Source organism: Hippichthys cyanospilos, chromosome 20, assembly GCF_059441005.1.
Source record: "Hippichthys cyanospilos isolate Australia breed blue-spotted pipefish chromosome 20, RoL_Hcya_1.0, whole genome shotgun sequence".
Taxonomy (NCBI): Eukaryota; Metazoa; Chordata; class Actinopteri; order Syngnathiformes; family Syngnathidae; genus Hippichthys; species Hippichthys cyanospilos.
The window spans coordinates 3,911,036-3,927,173 of NC_142388.1; the positions used below are offsets into that span (position 1 = coordinate 3,911,036).

A 16,138-nucleotide genomic window follows, 5' to 3' on the forward strand; every position below is an offset into this window, starting at 1 on the left:
ACAATATTTATTATTTATGGAATATGTTTACAGTTTGGATACAGAGCATAATGTGGAGGAAACCTTTGTGCGTGAAAAGATTAATTATGTGTTTTTACCAGCGTGTCAATGGAATTGTTGTTCGGAGTTGACTTGGAACTAGTTAACTTGCATTTTTTGGAAAGCTCTGCAATGTAGAAAACTAATCGATTGGTAGCAAATGTCATCTTCATTTTGAGCCACATGATTTCAACGAATAAAACGCACCTGTTTTGGACCAATCACTACACTAAGATTGTCAACTAACATGAACCAGCAGCAAAAGACTTGATGAGAAGGTGACATATTTTGAAGCCAAAAGCACATGAAATATAAGTTTCCCTCAAAAAAAAAAAAAATATTGTTTTTTTCTGGAGTAAAGGTAATCATGAGCAAGGTAAGGGAGCACGTCTCAAAGTACACGGAAGGACATTTATGATCCGAGACTTGACTTTTTGCTTCACAAACTGGCATCCTTCCAAGACTTGAGCTGCCGCTTGGGTGTCCGCAAATTCATTTGCAGTTACGTATAATATACAACAAGGGTATTTTTACTGTTACACAATGCAAAACTTGTCTTCTGTCTGATTAGGTTATCTTGAGTGCAACTCTCTCCCAATCCTGCTCAAACAGCCTTTACTGGCTTTTCGAAATAGGTGAGAGGTGAGTCAACAACATATAGATTTACAGGGTGTGTTGCTTTTTGGTCTATGCAAAAAAAAAAAAAAAAAAAAAAAACATCAAATAGGCCTATATGCTTTGTTGTATTTGGGTTTAACATTAAGTTGACATTTAGAGATGTAATTAACCAGTTTGATGACACAATGAGGAATAAGATGAACAATAAATCTATCATAAAGATATTTGAACCAAAAAGGCTTTGGGTATTTTTATTATTTTTTTACATAATAGCCTTATTTCTTGCCATTTTTATTTTGTAAAATGCCCTCTAAATTATACTTGATTGAGATACACCTATTTGTTAAATCTTTGCGTCAAATATTTAGGGCAGAGCTTTGGGGGAAAAAATCAATTTGGATCAATGTTTCTTTTTATAGCTTGATATCGATTCAAAATGTAGGTCACCAAACCTGGGTATGCTAATTAAGTTTAATACCTGATTTCGCCACAGGAAGGCGCATCTCCAATATACTGTTTGTCAGGTAAGCATCGTGATGAATTTCCGGTCTCCAATGTCATATGAAAATAATACAAAAACACGAATTAACTAATTAATACGAATATCTAACGAATTGTTTACGTGTTCGGACAGTGAAATGTACGCGCATATTGAACTGAAGTGCTCTTTCCCCCATCAAATGAGTCCTTAGAGTGGTAACTTGAAAGCAAGTCCTCTGATTGCTAAGAGGCTAGCTTTCAATGCTAATGTGCGAGCCAACAATGCTAAAGCGCTGCACCTTAATGACATTGATGTTTTTTTTATTTTGCTCAAATGACATCTTGTTAAATAAATTAGTTGGCGTAATGTGAGTTCTTTAAGTATTCGACGCCATTTTATATATATTTTTAATGTTTTATTGTGATTTATAAGTAAAAGAGGATGCTAATCAGCAATTAGCATACAGCTAATGCTAAACACGATTGGACAACCGCTTTGCTAGCACATACGTTACACTTAGTATAGTTCCATTGTTGTGTGCTAATTGTGAAGCTAGCTAAGCTAAAGTACTATTATTTATGTTAGCTAAATCCTTTTGGTTATAATTTTTTAAATAACGTACGCCGTTCATGAAATTTATTACTTTTAATGCTTAAAATACTGAGTGAAATGACAATGCATGATATAATGATCATGATGATAAATGATTTTTTTAGCTCACTCAATATTAAAGCTATGCATAATGCTACCAGTCCAAATATTTAAAATATTTTTTCTTTTGCTGTTGAATGAAGAAGTGTTGCCAAACTTTGTACACAAAAACCCGCTACGTTTCTAAATGAGACTACAACAACTATACTATTAATGCACTATGTAAATCTTTTTACTAGTGTCAAAAGACTGCCTGCTGTCTCCGAAAGTACTAAATGAGAATATTTGTCACAGTGACCACCCCCACCCATGCTGACATCATGTCTCAGTTTGTGAAACATTTTACCTTTGGCCTGCCACAAGGACTGCTCAGACTTTGGAACCGGGGCAACACATTTGCAAGTCCCGTTAATCACGGTCAGAAGTATAAAAGCCTTAAAATAAAGCACAAGGGTTAGTCTTCGGTGAAACGAGGACTCTTTTTCGCACAAGGCTTCCAGGTGCTGAGCCCAACATGGGACGTACCAGGATCGGCCTTCTGTTGCTGTTGGGCACAGTAGCCCTAGCCCGTGAGTACTTTTAAATTTCAAGACATTTTAATACCAGGACGTTTTATGTTTGCATTTATGCTGTCATATTGATTGCATTGCTATTCTCAACTGAGTCAATGCTGCTTTTTTTTTTTTCCTATTTATTTCAGAGCAAGATGTTGGAAGTGTGGATGACCATTCACCATGCCATTGTAAGATTTTTTTTTTCTTTTAGAAGTGACTATTTTTTTTTTTTTTTTTTTTTAGATGTTGATAAATTGGCACATGCTTGTATCTCCCAAACTTTTGTACTGCTGTTTTATGTCATAATTTTTTAGGGCAAATTTCAGTTTTGTATTGAACTTCATGTGTCTTTATGATTCAGTCCATAGAAGATAAAAAAGGCAGAAGTCTAACGAATTTTTAAAACGCATTGCAGTGGCTAAAAGATTTAGGAACTTCAGACGCTTCGTGTACGATTATGAAGCTGAGACCTTCAATGGTGTTCCCGGAGCCACCGACAACAAGAGTGGCCACAAAGTCTCTTGTCAAGTATGTCTCATGGTCTCAACTGATAGATTTTATCTTGGGGAAAAGAAAACATTACTAAACTTGTTCATCAACTGTCCAGGTTGAGCTTGAGGTACCACAGACCTGCAGCTTCATCCTGCGCACCACAAAATGTTCTCTGAGTGAGATTTTTGATGTGGATGACAATGGGAATGCGCTGTACCGCCCCGCTGCTGGAAATCAGGCCTTCAAAGCTGCCATGGCTAAGTAAGTCCACTTAGCTGCATTAATCACTGTAAAAATTGGCAGACCAAAATAAAGAAAAAAAAGTACCCACATTTTCTTTTCTTGAGCAAAAAAAGTAAAAAAAAAATCTGCCAATGGTGTAAGATTTTTTTTCTTGCCTAGAAAACCTCATTTAAAACTTGTTCTGATGGTTTTAAGAACAATCTGAGTGCAAAATCATGTCAGAAAATCTTTACTTTAGCAAGTTACAAAATAATTTCAGCAAATATAAGGTCAAATAAAAGTCATTTAAAATTCACTTGTGGGAAAACAAAAGTGTCATGCTGTTAATGCTGAACTGATGATAAATGCTGACGTGTAAGTCTGTTCTTATAAAATCTTGGTTTTGCTATCATTTCCTAAACTAAGAAAATATGGTATTGGTACTAAGATGAAGATAATTCAAAATCATCTTTTCATTTTATTATGAGAAAAAATCTAAATGAGCAGAATTTTTTTAAAAAAAACCTAGATTTACATGAAATATGTATTCCTTAAGATTTTTTTGCGACAAGATATTTAAAATTGATATATTTCTCATTATAAGCTTTTTTTTACTTTCTAAAAATTGCCTTTTTGCAGTTAAAACTACATTTAACCAAAGGATATTTATCCAACAAGCATACATTTACTTTTGTCCAATTGTTATTTCTACCAGACTCATTTTAAGACATTACGGATAATCTTTATTTAAAATTTTTATGGGTCTGACCTTAAGATACATGACCAAACATTGAGGTTGTAACTGACAATCTTGTCATGTCATCAGGAACCCACTGAAGGTCACAATTGAGCGACACACTGATGTCAAACTCTTCCCCGAGGAAGATGAGCCGGTCAACATCTTGAACATCAAGAGAGGACTTGTGTCTTCTCTCCTTGTTCCCGTCATGGAAGAAGAAAAAAACAACAAAATGGTGAGACGGCCTGTTTGCGGCTTTTGTTGTGTTTTTCCAAGCAGAGCTGATTCAACTTGCAGTGAAAAGTCATCTGATGATAAACACATTGCGCAATGACAAGCTAATCTGGAACAGTCACAGCTGATAAATGCTCATGGGTCACTTGGTGTTCCCGCGTCACCAAGCGGAGCAAAGTCCGAGATAACGTTATCTCTCACAGGGCATCACCTGCTCGTTTAATAGGCTTCAATCTGGCGTATTGATTTGACAATCTGATTCATTTAGATTGATGGTAAAACAGAAAACATGTTTACCCTTACAGCTCTGTTAACTGGGTTTTAACAGGCTTCTCTGTCCTACTATGAATATTTACTTCTGATAATGAAAAAAAAATCTGATTAATTGATTTATTAACAGATTAGTTGATTATTCAAATAATCATTAGTTCCAACACTATATTCTACATATTTATAATCCATGAAATGTATTCATCAGCCTCATTTAGGCTAATGAGACCATCCATCTATTAGCATACAAATTAAAACTATGTTAGCATTGCACTAATTGTTGTCAATCTGATCTTTTGCTATATGCTAGCATACCAAGTGTTAGAATGACCACAGGGCACCAAGTTAAATTCTCATCTCAAGGATTCTTTTGTATGATATGTTATCATAACTACTGTTACCATTCTAGTTGGATGTTACATTTACATGGAAATTTATTGATATTTTAAAAACGTTATGCTAATTATTCTGTCTGATGCTTATTTGACAATTATTCCAGTCTCCCCAGTATGAATGATTTTTATATGATTTATATCCAGCCTACAGTGTATGGCAACTGCGCCACTGATTTCACAGTCAACACCAGAGAAGACATCGCCACCGATGTCACGATCAGCAGGGATCTTTCCGGATGTGACGGCTTCAGTGCTTACAAACAGGCCACCAACCCCCTGGCTCTCTTCTCCGGAATGGTAAAGGAGCCTTCTTATCATCGACTACCGTGTCTCATTCAATCGGAACTCCATTTACTCTTGTTTATGCGTGTCTTTCCACTTTTAGAACTATCCTTTGTCTAAGATGATAAGCAGCCACCAGACTTGCAACTACAAGTTTGACAACCAGAAGAAGCACATGACCAGTGGAACCTGTACAGAGAAGCACATTTTCCTGCCCCTCTCCCACAAGTAAGTGGACATAATCATAACCAAAAATATATTGAAAAAAAGTCAAATTTTTAGTCTGAATCTTGGTACTGTTTTCAAAGTTGATAGTCATCTGGTGTAACTGTGTGTCCTGCATAGGAATGAATATGGAATTTCCACTCTTGTGAAGCAGACTTTGACTCTGAGAGAGACCACCAAGATTAACGACAGAATTTTTGATCACAGTTAGTGTTTCTGCAATTAGCTTGTTTTTTGTTTTTTGTTTTTAATCCGTCCGATAATGTTGATGACATGCCGTGTAACTATATCGGATTTTCTGAACAGATGCCATCCGCCTCCGTTACCTGCCGATGGACCTTGTTGAAGATAAGTCACCTGTGCAAACTAAAGATGCTGCCATTACTGCAATGCAGCAACTGAAGACCCTGTCCCAGACCAGTCATGGTGAACAGCGTGCCTCCCTCTTCCACAAACTGGTGTCAGAGCTGCGTGGCCTGAAGGCTGATGTCCTGGCTCCTGCCGCACTCGAGATGATGGAGTTGTCAAACTCGCTTACCATGCAAGCTCTGGTCCAGTGCGGTACTTCTGAGTGCATCAGCGCCTTGCCGGGGGTTCTCAGGACCACTGATCGATCTGCTCTTGAAGTCGACGCGGCGGTTTATGCCCTGGCATTGCTGCCTAACCACGCACATCTCATGGTCAAGGATATTCTGGCCATGGCTCAGAACAGGAAGAGCAAGCCCATCATGTACGCCCTGGGTAATGCAGTCAGAAGGTAAATATACTTCAACAGTGATGCCAATTATGTTGAAGTAGTATGTGATTTTTCGTGCGAAAAATGTAATACCAATTTTTCTCACTAGACTGTATCAGGCTGAGGGCAAAGTCACTCCGGAGATCACTGCTGTTTCTGACTTTTTGGCTTCTCTTCTGGGTCCGGATTGCTCTGGGGAGAAAGACCTGACCTTCCTGACTTTGAGGGTGGGTAATCTATCAGAACCATAACTATGTACATATTGATCCTACAGCCTAATATTGAGTGAAGTAGACTAATAGTTTACATACAACAGATGTTTTCAGATTTTTATTGACAATTTAATGTAAAGTTTGTCCGTTTCAATCAAGGTTGTAGGTAACATTGGAGATTTGATGGAAGTTGCTGAGCCCACTATTAAGAACACCCTGCTGAAATGCATGAGACAGCCTGCAACCACACTCGCTGTTCAGCTTGCAGCCATCCAGGCTTTCAGACGAATGTCTCTGACAGATGAAGTAACTACCACCTGTCTTTCACATTTATACTGTTTTTTTTTTTTCACAAAGATACTGATAATCTTAGTTTTTCTGTACAGGTTCGTTCTAATCTCCAGAGGGTCAGCCAGTATCCAAAGGGTGCTGTGCAGAAACGTCTTGCGGCCTACTTGATTCTGATGAGAAATCCCCTCAAGAGTGATATTGAGATGGTGAAGAAGATCCTGACACAGGAGCAAAATGAGCAGATCAAATCTTTCGTGAGCTCCCATGTATACAACATCATCTCCTCCAATGATCCTGAGACCAAGGAGTAAGATTCACTTTGCCTGGACTAACACAGCCTTATTTATCAAGCCATATACAAATATATATATATTTTTTTTTTGCCTTAGGCTTGGCAAGAAGATCTTAGACACTCTGCAGGACAATGAAGTGGACACACATACTGACTACACCAGAAAATCTCGCAACTATAAGCTTGGCATGGCCTATGAAAACATGCAGGCCAATATCCAGGGCAATGTTATCTTTGACCCCAGCAACCAGCTGCCCAGAGAAGTCATGATGGAATCCACCCTGAAAATCTTTGGGTACAACATGGACATGTGGGAGGTGCGTAGCAACAAGGGGCACAATTAACAGGTTCATTTTTATCCTTCATCTTTGCTATTCCTCAATCTTGTTCTTGTTTTTGGTGCTAATAGCTTGGAATCGAAGGGAAGGGCTCAGAACCATCCATTGAGGCTTTATTTGGAAAGAACGGCTTCTTCCCAGACACATTGTCCAAGACTCTGTACTGGGCAGAGAATAAGATGCCAAGCAAAATAATGGAAGTTCTAGATAAGTGGGTGGCGCCCCTGAAAACTGAAGGACAAAAGGTATTTTGACTTCAATTCAATCTCTTTACATGATGTGTTTACGTCACCATTTAATGATTCCAAATATGTCTCCCAAGGTTCCTGAAGATCTCATGAGAGAAATTGTTCGCAATTTCAACAAACTAGTAAAAGATTTGCAGAATCAAGAGTCTCCAGAGGCCACGGCCTACCTGAAGATTCTGGGAACAGAGCTTGGCTACATCAAGCCTAACGATCTCAAATTTATTGCTGATAATGCTAAAATGTATGCAGAGCTTTTCCTTAAGCTTCTTCCTACCCAGGTATTGCATAATTTTCAAATACATGTCGTTTTCTTCTCAATGCTCAGTCTGAGAACATTCAAATGTATATTCTTTCTCTTTATTAGGTTGTGTCGAAACTGATGTCTGGCACAGACAATGAGCTCTTTATCCATTACATGTTCATGGACAACAAATTTGTTCTTCCAACTGCCTCTGGCTTGCCTCTGACCTTTGCTCTGTCTGGCATCTTTGCTCCCGGAGCTAAGGGAGGACTACGCATTTCTTCAAACATGGTACATTTTCTCATATCCTCATCCAAATTCAAGTATGATTGAATGCGATAGTCTGTATAACTTACCTCTGCCTTGTCCATTTAAACACAGAACGAACTGTTGTTCAAGCCGTCTGTTGGCGTTGAGTTTGTGACCCAGATGGGCATCCATGTCCCCCAATTTGTCTTCTCCGCTGTCGAGATGCACACCAGCTTGTACCACGAGACTGCACTCAATGCTAAGCTATCTATGGAGTCGAACCAAGTCAAGCTTCATATCCCGGCTGCGCAGGGCCCTGCAAAGCTTTTGAAAATCAGGTAAAACAAACGTCATAAAAAGTATTTGAGGTGTAAGCATTTTGATTTAATGTACAGTCTAACAATTCCTGTTATGTGTTTTATATAGCAATAGAGTGATGATTGTGAGTGACGGCAAGGCTGCTGTCATCCCGCACAATTTGGGTGATGCAAACTGTGACTCTCTCTTTGGATTCAAGTATTGCACGAAAAAACTTCAATTTGATCCACGCGGTAGAACTGATGTGCCTTACTTCCCTCTGGCCGGAGAGACAGAGTGAGTAGAAAAATATGGATGAAGTAGATTTTGTTTCACTAAAGGCTTTTGTTAGTTTCTCAATAAAACATATCAAATCTTTGTACCATTCACCTCAGGTTTGGAATTGACATTGAGCCTAAGGTCTCATACACAGCCACCGTTGCGTACGCACTCCTCAGCGAAGGAAAAGATGGCCACCATAAGGTCGATTCTCTGAAGATGACTCTGACAGCTGAAGGTATGAGCGCCACATTTAGAAAACGATAACCATCAACCACTTTTATTCTTCTCATACCATCATGTGAAAGCTTTATTTTCCAATTCTGCAGGTGATCAGGCTGCCGAAGCATCCGCCACCTTGAAATACAACAGGAATAGGAATATGTTCACTGGCCAAATCCAGATACCCGACTTTGATGTTGAAGCTGGAGTCAAAATTGGACTGACTGACAGCAGCACAAGAGGCAAAGCCCTCACCCTTGAGATTTCCAACAAGAATGTGCCACAGCTCACTCTAACCGGTCAAGCTCAGTGAGTAAAGCAAACTACAAACTCAGAAAACAAAACAAGGTACAGGCTGTGATCCTGTATTTACATTTTTTTTCCCAGGCTTCGGGACATGACCGATGGCATGCTGCAGGTTCAGTTGACGATCCCTTCTCTGAAGACAGATTCTACAATCTCTGCCACTTTGACCGACAGTGGCACCAAAGGCCAAGAGCTGACTTTTGAGATCAAAAGTGATCTAAAACTCCCAGAGACTTCATCGATTCAGTCAGTCACATTCAAATACGGTATGTCTGGTGAAACAAAACAAAAACCAAAACATCTATACAATCAAATCTATTTATATCTTCACTCCATTCTGTACCTGTTTCAGGCAAAGATGAGGCTGAGGTTAAGCTGATGTCGAACATGAATGCTGAAACCAAAGTCGTGGTGCCTTATATTAAAGCCCTGGGAAACCGGGTCGGGCAGTTTGCTGAGGATGCCATGGATTATCAGGTTGTCAATACTGACATGAAACTGAAACACATTGTCAACAAGGGTATTGAGGTGGGTTCGCTTATTTTGAAGACTTTGGTTTAATACATATGCAAATATTAAAAATGTGTGTTTTTGCTTTAGGCCACCAGCATCTGGATGAGAAAAATCTCTGCTAATGCCCCCTATGCGGAGACTCTAATGGACAATATTGCAACTGCACAAGTGCCTTCCATCCCTGATAACTTATTCATGAACATGTAAGAAAAACACTCCTTTTGAATTGTAAGGATTGACACATAAAAGAAGGTCCCTCATCAAACCTCTTTATTTTGTATCTGTTTCATCCTATCATCAGGGAAAGCAAATTCCGATACCAGTTCAACAAGAACCATGTGACCATCCGAATCCCTCTGCCATTTGGAGGCAAATCCTCTGAGGAATTGTTCATCTCACCTAACGTCATCACCAAGCCACTGCTTGGTGTGGAGCTTGCACCACAGCAGCTCGAAATCCCCAAATTCACCATCCCCTCGGAGCGGGAGATTACCCTGCCACTTATTGGAATGATGGAGCTGTCTTCTAAGATTAACAGCAACTATTACAACTGGGAGACAATTATGACAGCTGGTAACAATACTGTGGACTCTCCAAACTATTTGGCCAAGATCAAGGTTCAGGCTACCAGTCCGATCAAAGTTCTGTCTTTCAAGACTGAGGGTAATTTGAACAGTTTTTTTTTTTTTTTTTTTAACTGAACATTTAAAGAACGTCAATTTAACTTGTTCACAGGCTGTCAGAGAATGAGTTAACGATGATATACTATTATAACGCCATTGTTTTTATTTATAGGATCTACTGAACTTGCTGATACAGATGAGAAAACACTGAAATTCACCCTGAACGGCTTCTTGGAGCACGAGTTTGTGAGTACAAGTGTCAACGTGGAGGAGACGATTGCTGTCTCAGACAATGTAACGTCATCCGGAAAATACAACCTCCATGCTGCTGCCCCCCTGGGCTTGCGGACATCTCTGGATGTTACGAAGCACTTCACGCTTGATTCAAACAAGATATTGGGAGACATCAATGCTGATGGAAGTGTCACCGTTGGATCTTTAACCGCTAGCACCACCTATCTCAACACCTTCTCATCCGACCTTGCAAAGAAGGAAGTCAGATTGGAGAGCACCCTTAGAGCAAACTCTGAAATCCTGAAAGTCACAAATAAGGTCAAGGCTATGTATGCAAATGAGAATCTTAATATTGAGTCCAACACTAACGTCAACTGTGACCCCGTTAAGCACTCGACAAAAATTACTCTCAACTACAAAGATGTCAAGCTGAGCCTTCTCTCCAACTCCGTGACCAAAGCTGGTCAGCGAACGCTTCAGAACCAAGTTGAGTTCTCAGCCTCTGACGCTCAAGCCAGTCTCCGTATGGGAACCACAGCTGATGACACAGTGAACCGCGCTTACTCTTTGCTCACCGGCTCCTTGAATCCGTCAGGTTTGGAGCTCAACGCCGATGCCTCTCTGAACATCTTTTCGAGCCTAGCCTCTCACAAGGCAACCTTGGCCCTGAACGCCAATGGTCTGACCACCAGCTGTACCACAACTGCTCAGCACAACCCACTGACCTTTGAGAATATTTTCCACAGTGGACTTGACGCCAATGGCGCCACCATGTCCCTCACCACAAAGGGAGGCATTCAAGGGAACAAAGTTGACTTGAATGTTGAAGGAAAAGTAGCAAGCTCCGAAGCCTACCTCAATGGCGTCTTCAACGCTGACATCCTGGCAATAAACACAAGAAACACAATGAACTTCAGAGTAAGCGAAGATGGACTCATTTTATCCAACAATATTGTTGGATCCTTCCACGAAATGAAGACCGAAAATTCAAACTCCCTTTCTCTTACATCGAGATCGTTAACCCTCCACACCAAGACGGACAATTTCCTTAACCCAAGAAACTCCTACATGCACGACATCACTGTTACCATGGAGCCGTACACAGCCTCCGTCATGGTCAAAAATAATCTAAAGCTCATGGAGATCGACTTTAACAATGATGCCCAGTTCAAGGCGCAGCCCTACAACATGGAGCTGACAGGAACACTGAAGGCCGGCTCGTCTGACGAACTCAAGCACACTTACGAAATCAAGTTCATGGACATGACCCTGTCGACAAAATGCAACACCAACGGTCAACTCCTCGGATCTCAGATAACACATGCCACTGATCTGGAGGTTACGGGTCTTACTTTGAAATTCAACAACATTGCTGATTACAAGTCTCAGTCTCTTCGTTTTGACAGTAAGATCTATGCTGCCGCTGAACCCTTCTCCCTGACCGTTGATGCCTTGTTCAACTCAAATGGCGCACTGTCCTTTTATGGAGAGCAGAGTGGGGAACTCTATAGTAAATACCTTCTGAGAGCTGAACCGCTGCTTTTAACGCATTCGTTTGAATGTAGAGGTTCGAGCACTCATGAGATGGAAGGCAGACCCGCGATCAAGACCAGTGTGGACAACAAGCTCAGTAGCACCATGAGTCTTCAAGAACAGAGTGTTCACCTCAAGGTTAAATCCAAGTTAAATGACCACTCTTTAGATCAAGAATTGGAGGCCTACAACAAAGCGGAGAGGATGGCGATTGTCATGAAAGGAGCAGTCACAACAAGACTCTTCAGTAAGGGAAAAGAAGTGTACAGTGTGTCTGGATTCGTCAAGTATGACAAGAACACCGACAGCCATTTCTTCCAGATCCCTTTCGCTGAGCACATTCCTGCAGTTGTTGAAGACATCAAAAAGACAGCGATGAGGCTGACCGACAACGCCGTTGAATCTCTGAAAGACATAGACGCCAAATATGAGATCAGCGTGACGATTCAGCGTAAAGTTTTTGAACTGAAGGAGGCCATTGACAACTTTGACTTCAGCCTCTTTGCCCAGGATGTGAGAAAACATTTCAACTCTGTTGAAAATGTCCTGACCAACCTTACAACCAAGTTGCCGACAGAAAAGTTCATCAATGTGCTGAAATCATTCAAGGACGCCGTTGCGGCTTGGATTAAGAAACATAACATCGATAACAGGTTCACCGAAGTTTATAGAAAAATTGAAGAAATTCTGTCCAAATATGAGGTTGAGAAGATGATTGGAGCAGTGATGGACGAGGTGGTCAAAATTATGAAACAGTATCAAGTGAGGGAAAAAATTCATTCAGTGTTTGCCTTTCTTAGGTCAATTGACATCCAGTCCTTGGTCAAAAAAGTGTTGGCACCTGTTCAGGATCTTGTGAATGAACTTTACTCCTTTGACTTCAAACAGATGATTGATGACATGAAGGATTATATCATAAGAATGGTGCAGAAAATACAATCCTTTGATTATGACACATTAACACAGGAGGTGAAAGAAAAACTGGCAGATATGAGCAAGATTCCCTGTTTCGGAAAACTGTATAGCGAGTTCAAAATCAACTCGCCGAATTACAAATTCAGGACGACTGCAGATCTGGAAAACACCACTACTACATCAGCCACTCCAGAGTTCAAACTGAACCTAAATTCGGAGGCCAAATCTCATTGGAAGGTCCTCCAGTTTACCGTAGATGCCAACGCACATTTGGCTTTACCTAAAATGAGCCGACTGACAATTTCCGAGGATGTTAAGATCGATCAGTCATCCTTTAAAGTCGACCACAAGGGAACAGTGACCATCTATGGCCTGTCGGGTCAAGGCTCTGCTGACACGACCGCAAATATAGCGACCGAGTTGTATTCCGCCGATCTTGTCAACAACATGTTCTTCGCCGTGGAAGATGGACTGTCTGCAAGTGTTACAACAAACTACAGCCATGACCTCAACATGCCACCGCTCAACATTTTCACTCACGTGTCATCAACTCAGAAGACAAATCTGGCACTGGAAGCTGGCTCCGCCCAACTGAAAATGAACAATTTGGCTAATGCGAAATACGCAATTCGGGATTTCTCCGACGAGGCATCTCACAGCAGTGACGTGGACTTAGTCCTGGGTCTACACACAGCCAAGGTGACGTTCGTCAGCGCGGCAAGCAGCAAAGGTTTTAAAAGTAAACAGAATGTGGTCGCCGATATCTGCGTTTTCCGCCACGCCGTTATTGAGGCCAAAGTTGAAACCGAAACACCTGTGATGAAGGACAGCGTTTTTGACATGAAGTTCCAAGCTCGGGTTGAAGACATGCAGATTGATCTGACTGCCTCTCACAATGCTCAACTGACTGAGGGAACGCTTTCAAGCTCCGCCCTCGCCTTGATCACACCTTCCGAACTCACCTTGGACATTAAAAACAGGGGAAATTCCAAGATTTTCCTTCCATTCCAGCTGCCTGAAAAGATCGAGTTCCAGAACGACTTCTCTGTTACGCTAAACTCCGAATTGCAGCAGACCAGCTGGACTGCGATGGCCAGAGTCGGCGAAAACAAATATTCCCATTTCTTCAAAATGGATAATGGTGAAACTGAAATTAATGTCATTTCTCAGATTAATGGCGAGGCAAATCTTGACGTTTTGCGGATACCGATCCCCCTTCCAGAAATGCCGTTTTATGAAAACGAGACCCCAAAAGTGACTGAATTCTCACTGTGGGAAGATGCCGGCCTTCGTGACCTCCTCATTACAACTCATCAGACCTTTGACATGAGCTCCAAGATGAAATACATGAAGAACCCAGAGATGTTCAACATCAATGCAGAGCCAATCATCAATGCAATTAACACAAACATCAATAAGCTTCACAAGAAAGTGCTCGTAGGAAAAAACATGGCTACCGATATGCTTGTTTCATCTTACGCCAAAGCACAAGCAGAGTATGAAAAATATAACATCGACTTGCCTAAAATGCCAACTCTGCATGTGCCATCAGCGATCAGCAAGATGACTCTTCCCAAAATCACTCTGCCCAAAATCCAGAGCATAAAGCTTCCAAAGATGGGTGATCTGACCTATGAGTTCTCCATGAAATCACCCACGATCACCCTCAAAAGCGATGCCAGCATTCTCAACAAGGACAGCTTCATTATCAAACTCGATGCCACCTCATCATCGGAGTGTGAGTTTCTGACAGGAAAAATAGAGGGCAACGCCAATGTAAACACGGTCGACGGATTCAAAATGGCATCCGCGCTGGCCGTAAAACATCTCGTGCTGGAAGGGAGCCACGTCAGCACCGTCATCTTAAGTTTGGAAAACGTCGACGCCTCCGTCAGCAATTCCCTCAAGGTCAATTTTTTTTCGGAAATCATCGAAGTACGCCACGAGACGACTGCAAACAGTCTGGCGTTTTCTGTGTCCGCCCCATCTTCTGGTCTCATCGGAGTTCAGATGCAGACCAAGCGCCCGGCACAAGCCGAAGCAAAGCTCTACGGTCGCTACCCTGTAAGTACAATTTTTTTTCCATGAAGCTTCAGAAAAAATAACATTCTTAACCTTGTCAATTGTGTGTTGTTCTGCAGACTGAACCACAAACGGACGTTGATATCCTGGCACTGAAGATGGCTCTGATGAACTCTGAGAAGCTAAATATTCAGACCTCCTGGAACATGGAGCTACCATATGAGGTTATGCTTGAGGTTGAGGAGAAGGTCCCTATGGTAGTCCTAGCGGTTTCTCTTCCTGCTGCCATGGCATCCGATGAAATGTACAAGTTTTCAAAACGCCTCGTGGATTCTCTCGAGCAGGCGAGGAACCGAGGTACGCAATTACTGAATAGGGCTGTTGACGAATATGCAGCGATTAATCCTGCCGATATCATGACATCCATCAAAGATCAGACGGGTATTATCGTTAGAAAATATCAGAAAAAAGCCGAGACTCTTCTTGAGGCTGCAGTGACATTCCTGAGAGAAACCAAGTTCTTAATACCGGGGTATGCAGAAAGGCTATCAGGGCTTGAGATGTATCAGAAATGTAAAATTTTTATTAATGATGTAATTAAGGAGGCCGATCGGAAACTCTCAAAAGTCATCTCATCCGTTTTGAGAGCAGCCATTGAATTTTTGGAAACCTTTTCTGCAAAAGAAATGATGAAAAAGCATTTGAGTGTTCTATTTGAGACCATTGAACAAGTGGCTGACACAGTGCAAGCTGTGTGCGGCGACACATGTGAAGATATTTTGAAGGATCTTTCTCAATTAAATAAGAAGCTGCTCCAAATCCAAAGAGCTCAAGACGTAACCAAAGTACCCGCCTTGATGACCGACTTATATCAGGAAGTGGTCGACTCCCGTACCTTTGCTAACGTTGTTAAGCACATTGAAAAGGTCCACCGCATATTTAGCGAATTTCTCAAAACCATGACAGGAAAACTTCAAAACATTATGGCCGACATTCCTACTGACCAGCTCCAAGCAGATATCAGATCCTCCGTTAACTTGACCCTGCAACGTGCGTTTGATTCCCTTGACGATATCAAGAGAGTCCTTAAAGAGAAAAGTCAAACCGTAGAGCAATTCGTAAGAGTTGGCGACAGACAATTGGAGTTGGATATTCCCTTTCCCTTCGTTCCCCAATTGGACTAACTCCACTGGTTAACGAGCCACAGTTTTTGTAACAGAAAGACCATTCTAAGAATGAAATACAAAACTATTCACTAAATGTCATTTGTATCCATGATACTGGTCTGTTTTTTGTTTTTTTTAAGGGACATTTTGTTGATTTCACACCGCTGCCTCATTTGTACGTTCTATTGTTGTATTTAAAACCTGTTTAATTAAAGACAG

At 41.1% G+C, this 16,138-nt stretch overlaps 1 protein-coding gene across 1 annotated transcript; it reads left to right on the plus strand.

Annotated features, from left to right (window-relative positions):
• The first annotated feature begins 2,253 nt into the window (after positions 1 to 2,253).
• LOC148406998 (apolipoprotein B-100-like) lies at positions 2,254 to 16,083 on the plus strand. The gene is made up of 26 exons (XM_088403525.1): positions 2,254 to 2,358; positions 2,490 to 2,531; positions 2,759 to 2,871; positions 2,951 to 3,096; positions 3,884 to 4,031; positions 4,840 to 4,992; positions 5,081 to 5,205; positions 5,323 to 5,408; positions 5,509 to 5,959; positions 6,048 to 6,165; positions 6,310 to 6,456; positions 6,537 to 6,748; positions 6,831 to 7,050; positions 7,143 to 7,316; positions 7,394 to 7,597; positions 7,684 to 7,851; positions 7,942 to 8,147; positions 8,236 to 8,403; positions 8,502 to 8,623; positions 8,715 to 8,916; positions 8,995 to 9,179; positions 9,266 to 9,441; positions 9,514 to 9,629; positions 9,728 to 10,089; positions 10,222 to 14,795; positions 14,873 to 16,083. Exons 1-26 carry the CDS (start codon positions 2,304 to 2,306, stop codon positions 15,935 to 15,937), a joined length of 9,738 nt encoding a protein of 3,245 aa, XP_088259651.1. The 5' UTR covers positions 2,254 to 2,303; the 3' UTR covers positions 15,938 to 16,083.
• The last annotated feature ends 55 nt before the right edge of the window (positions 16,084 to 16,138 follow it).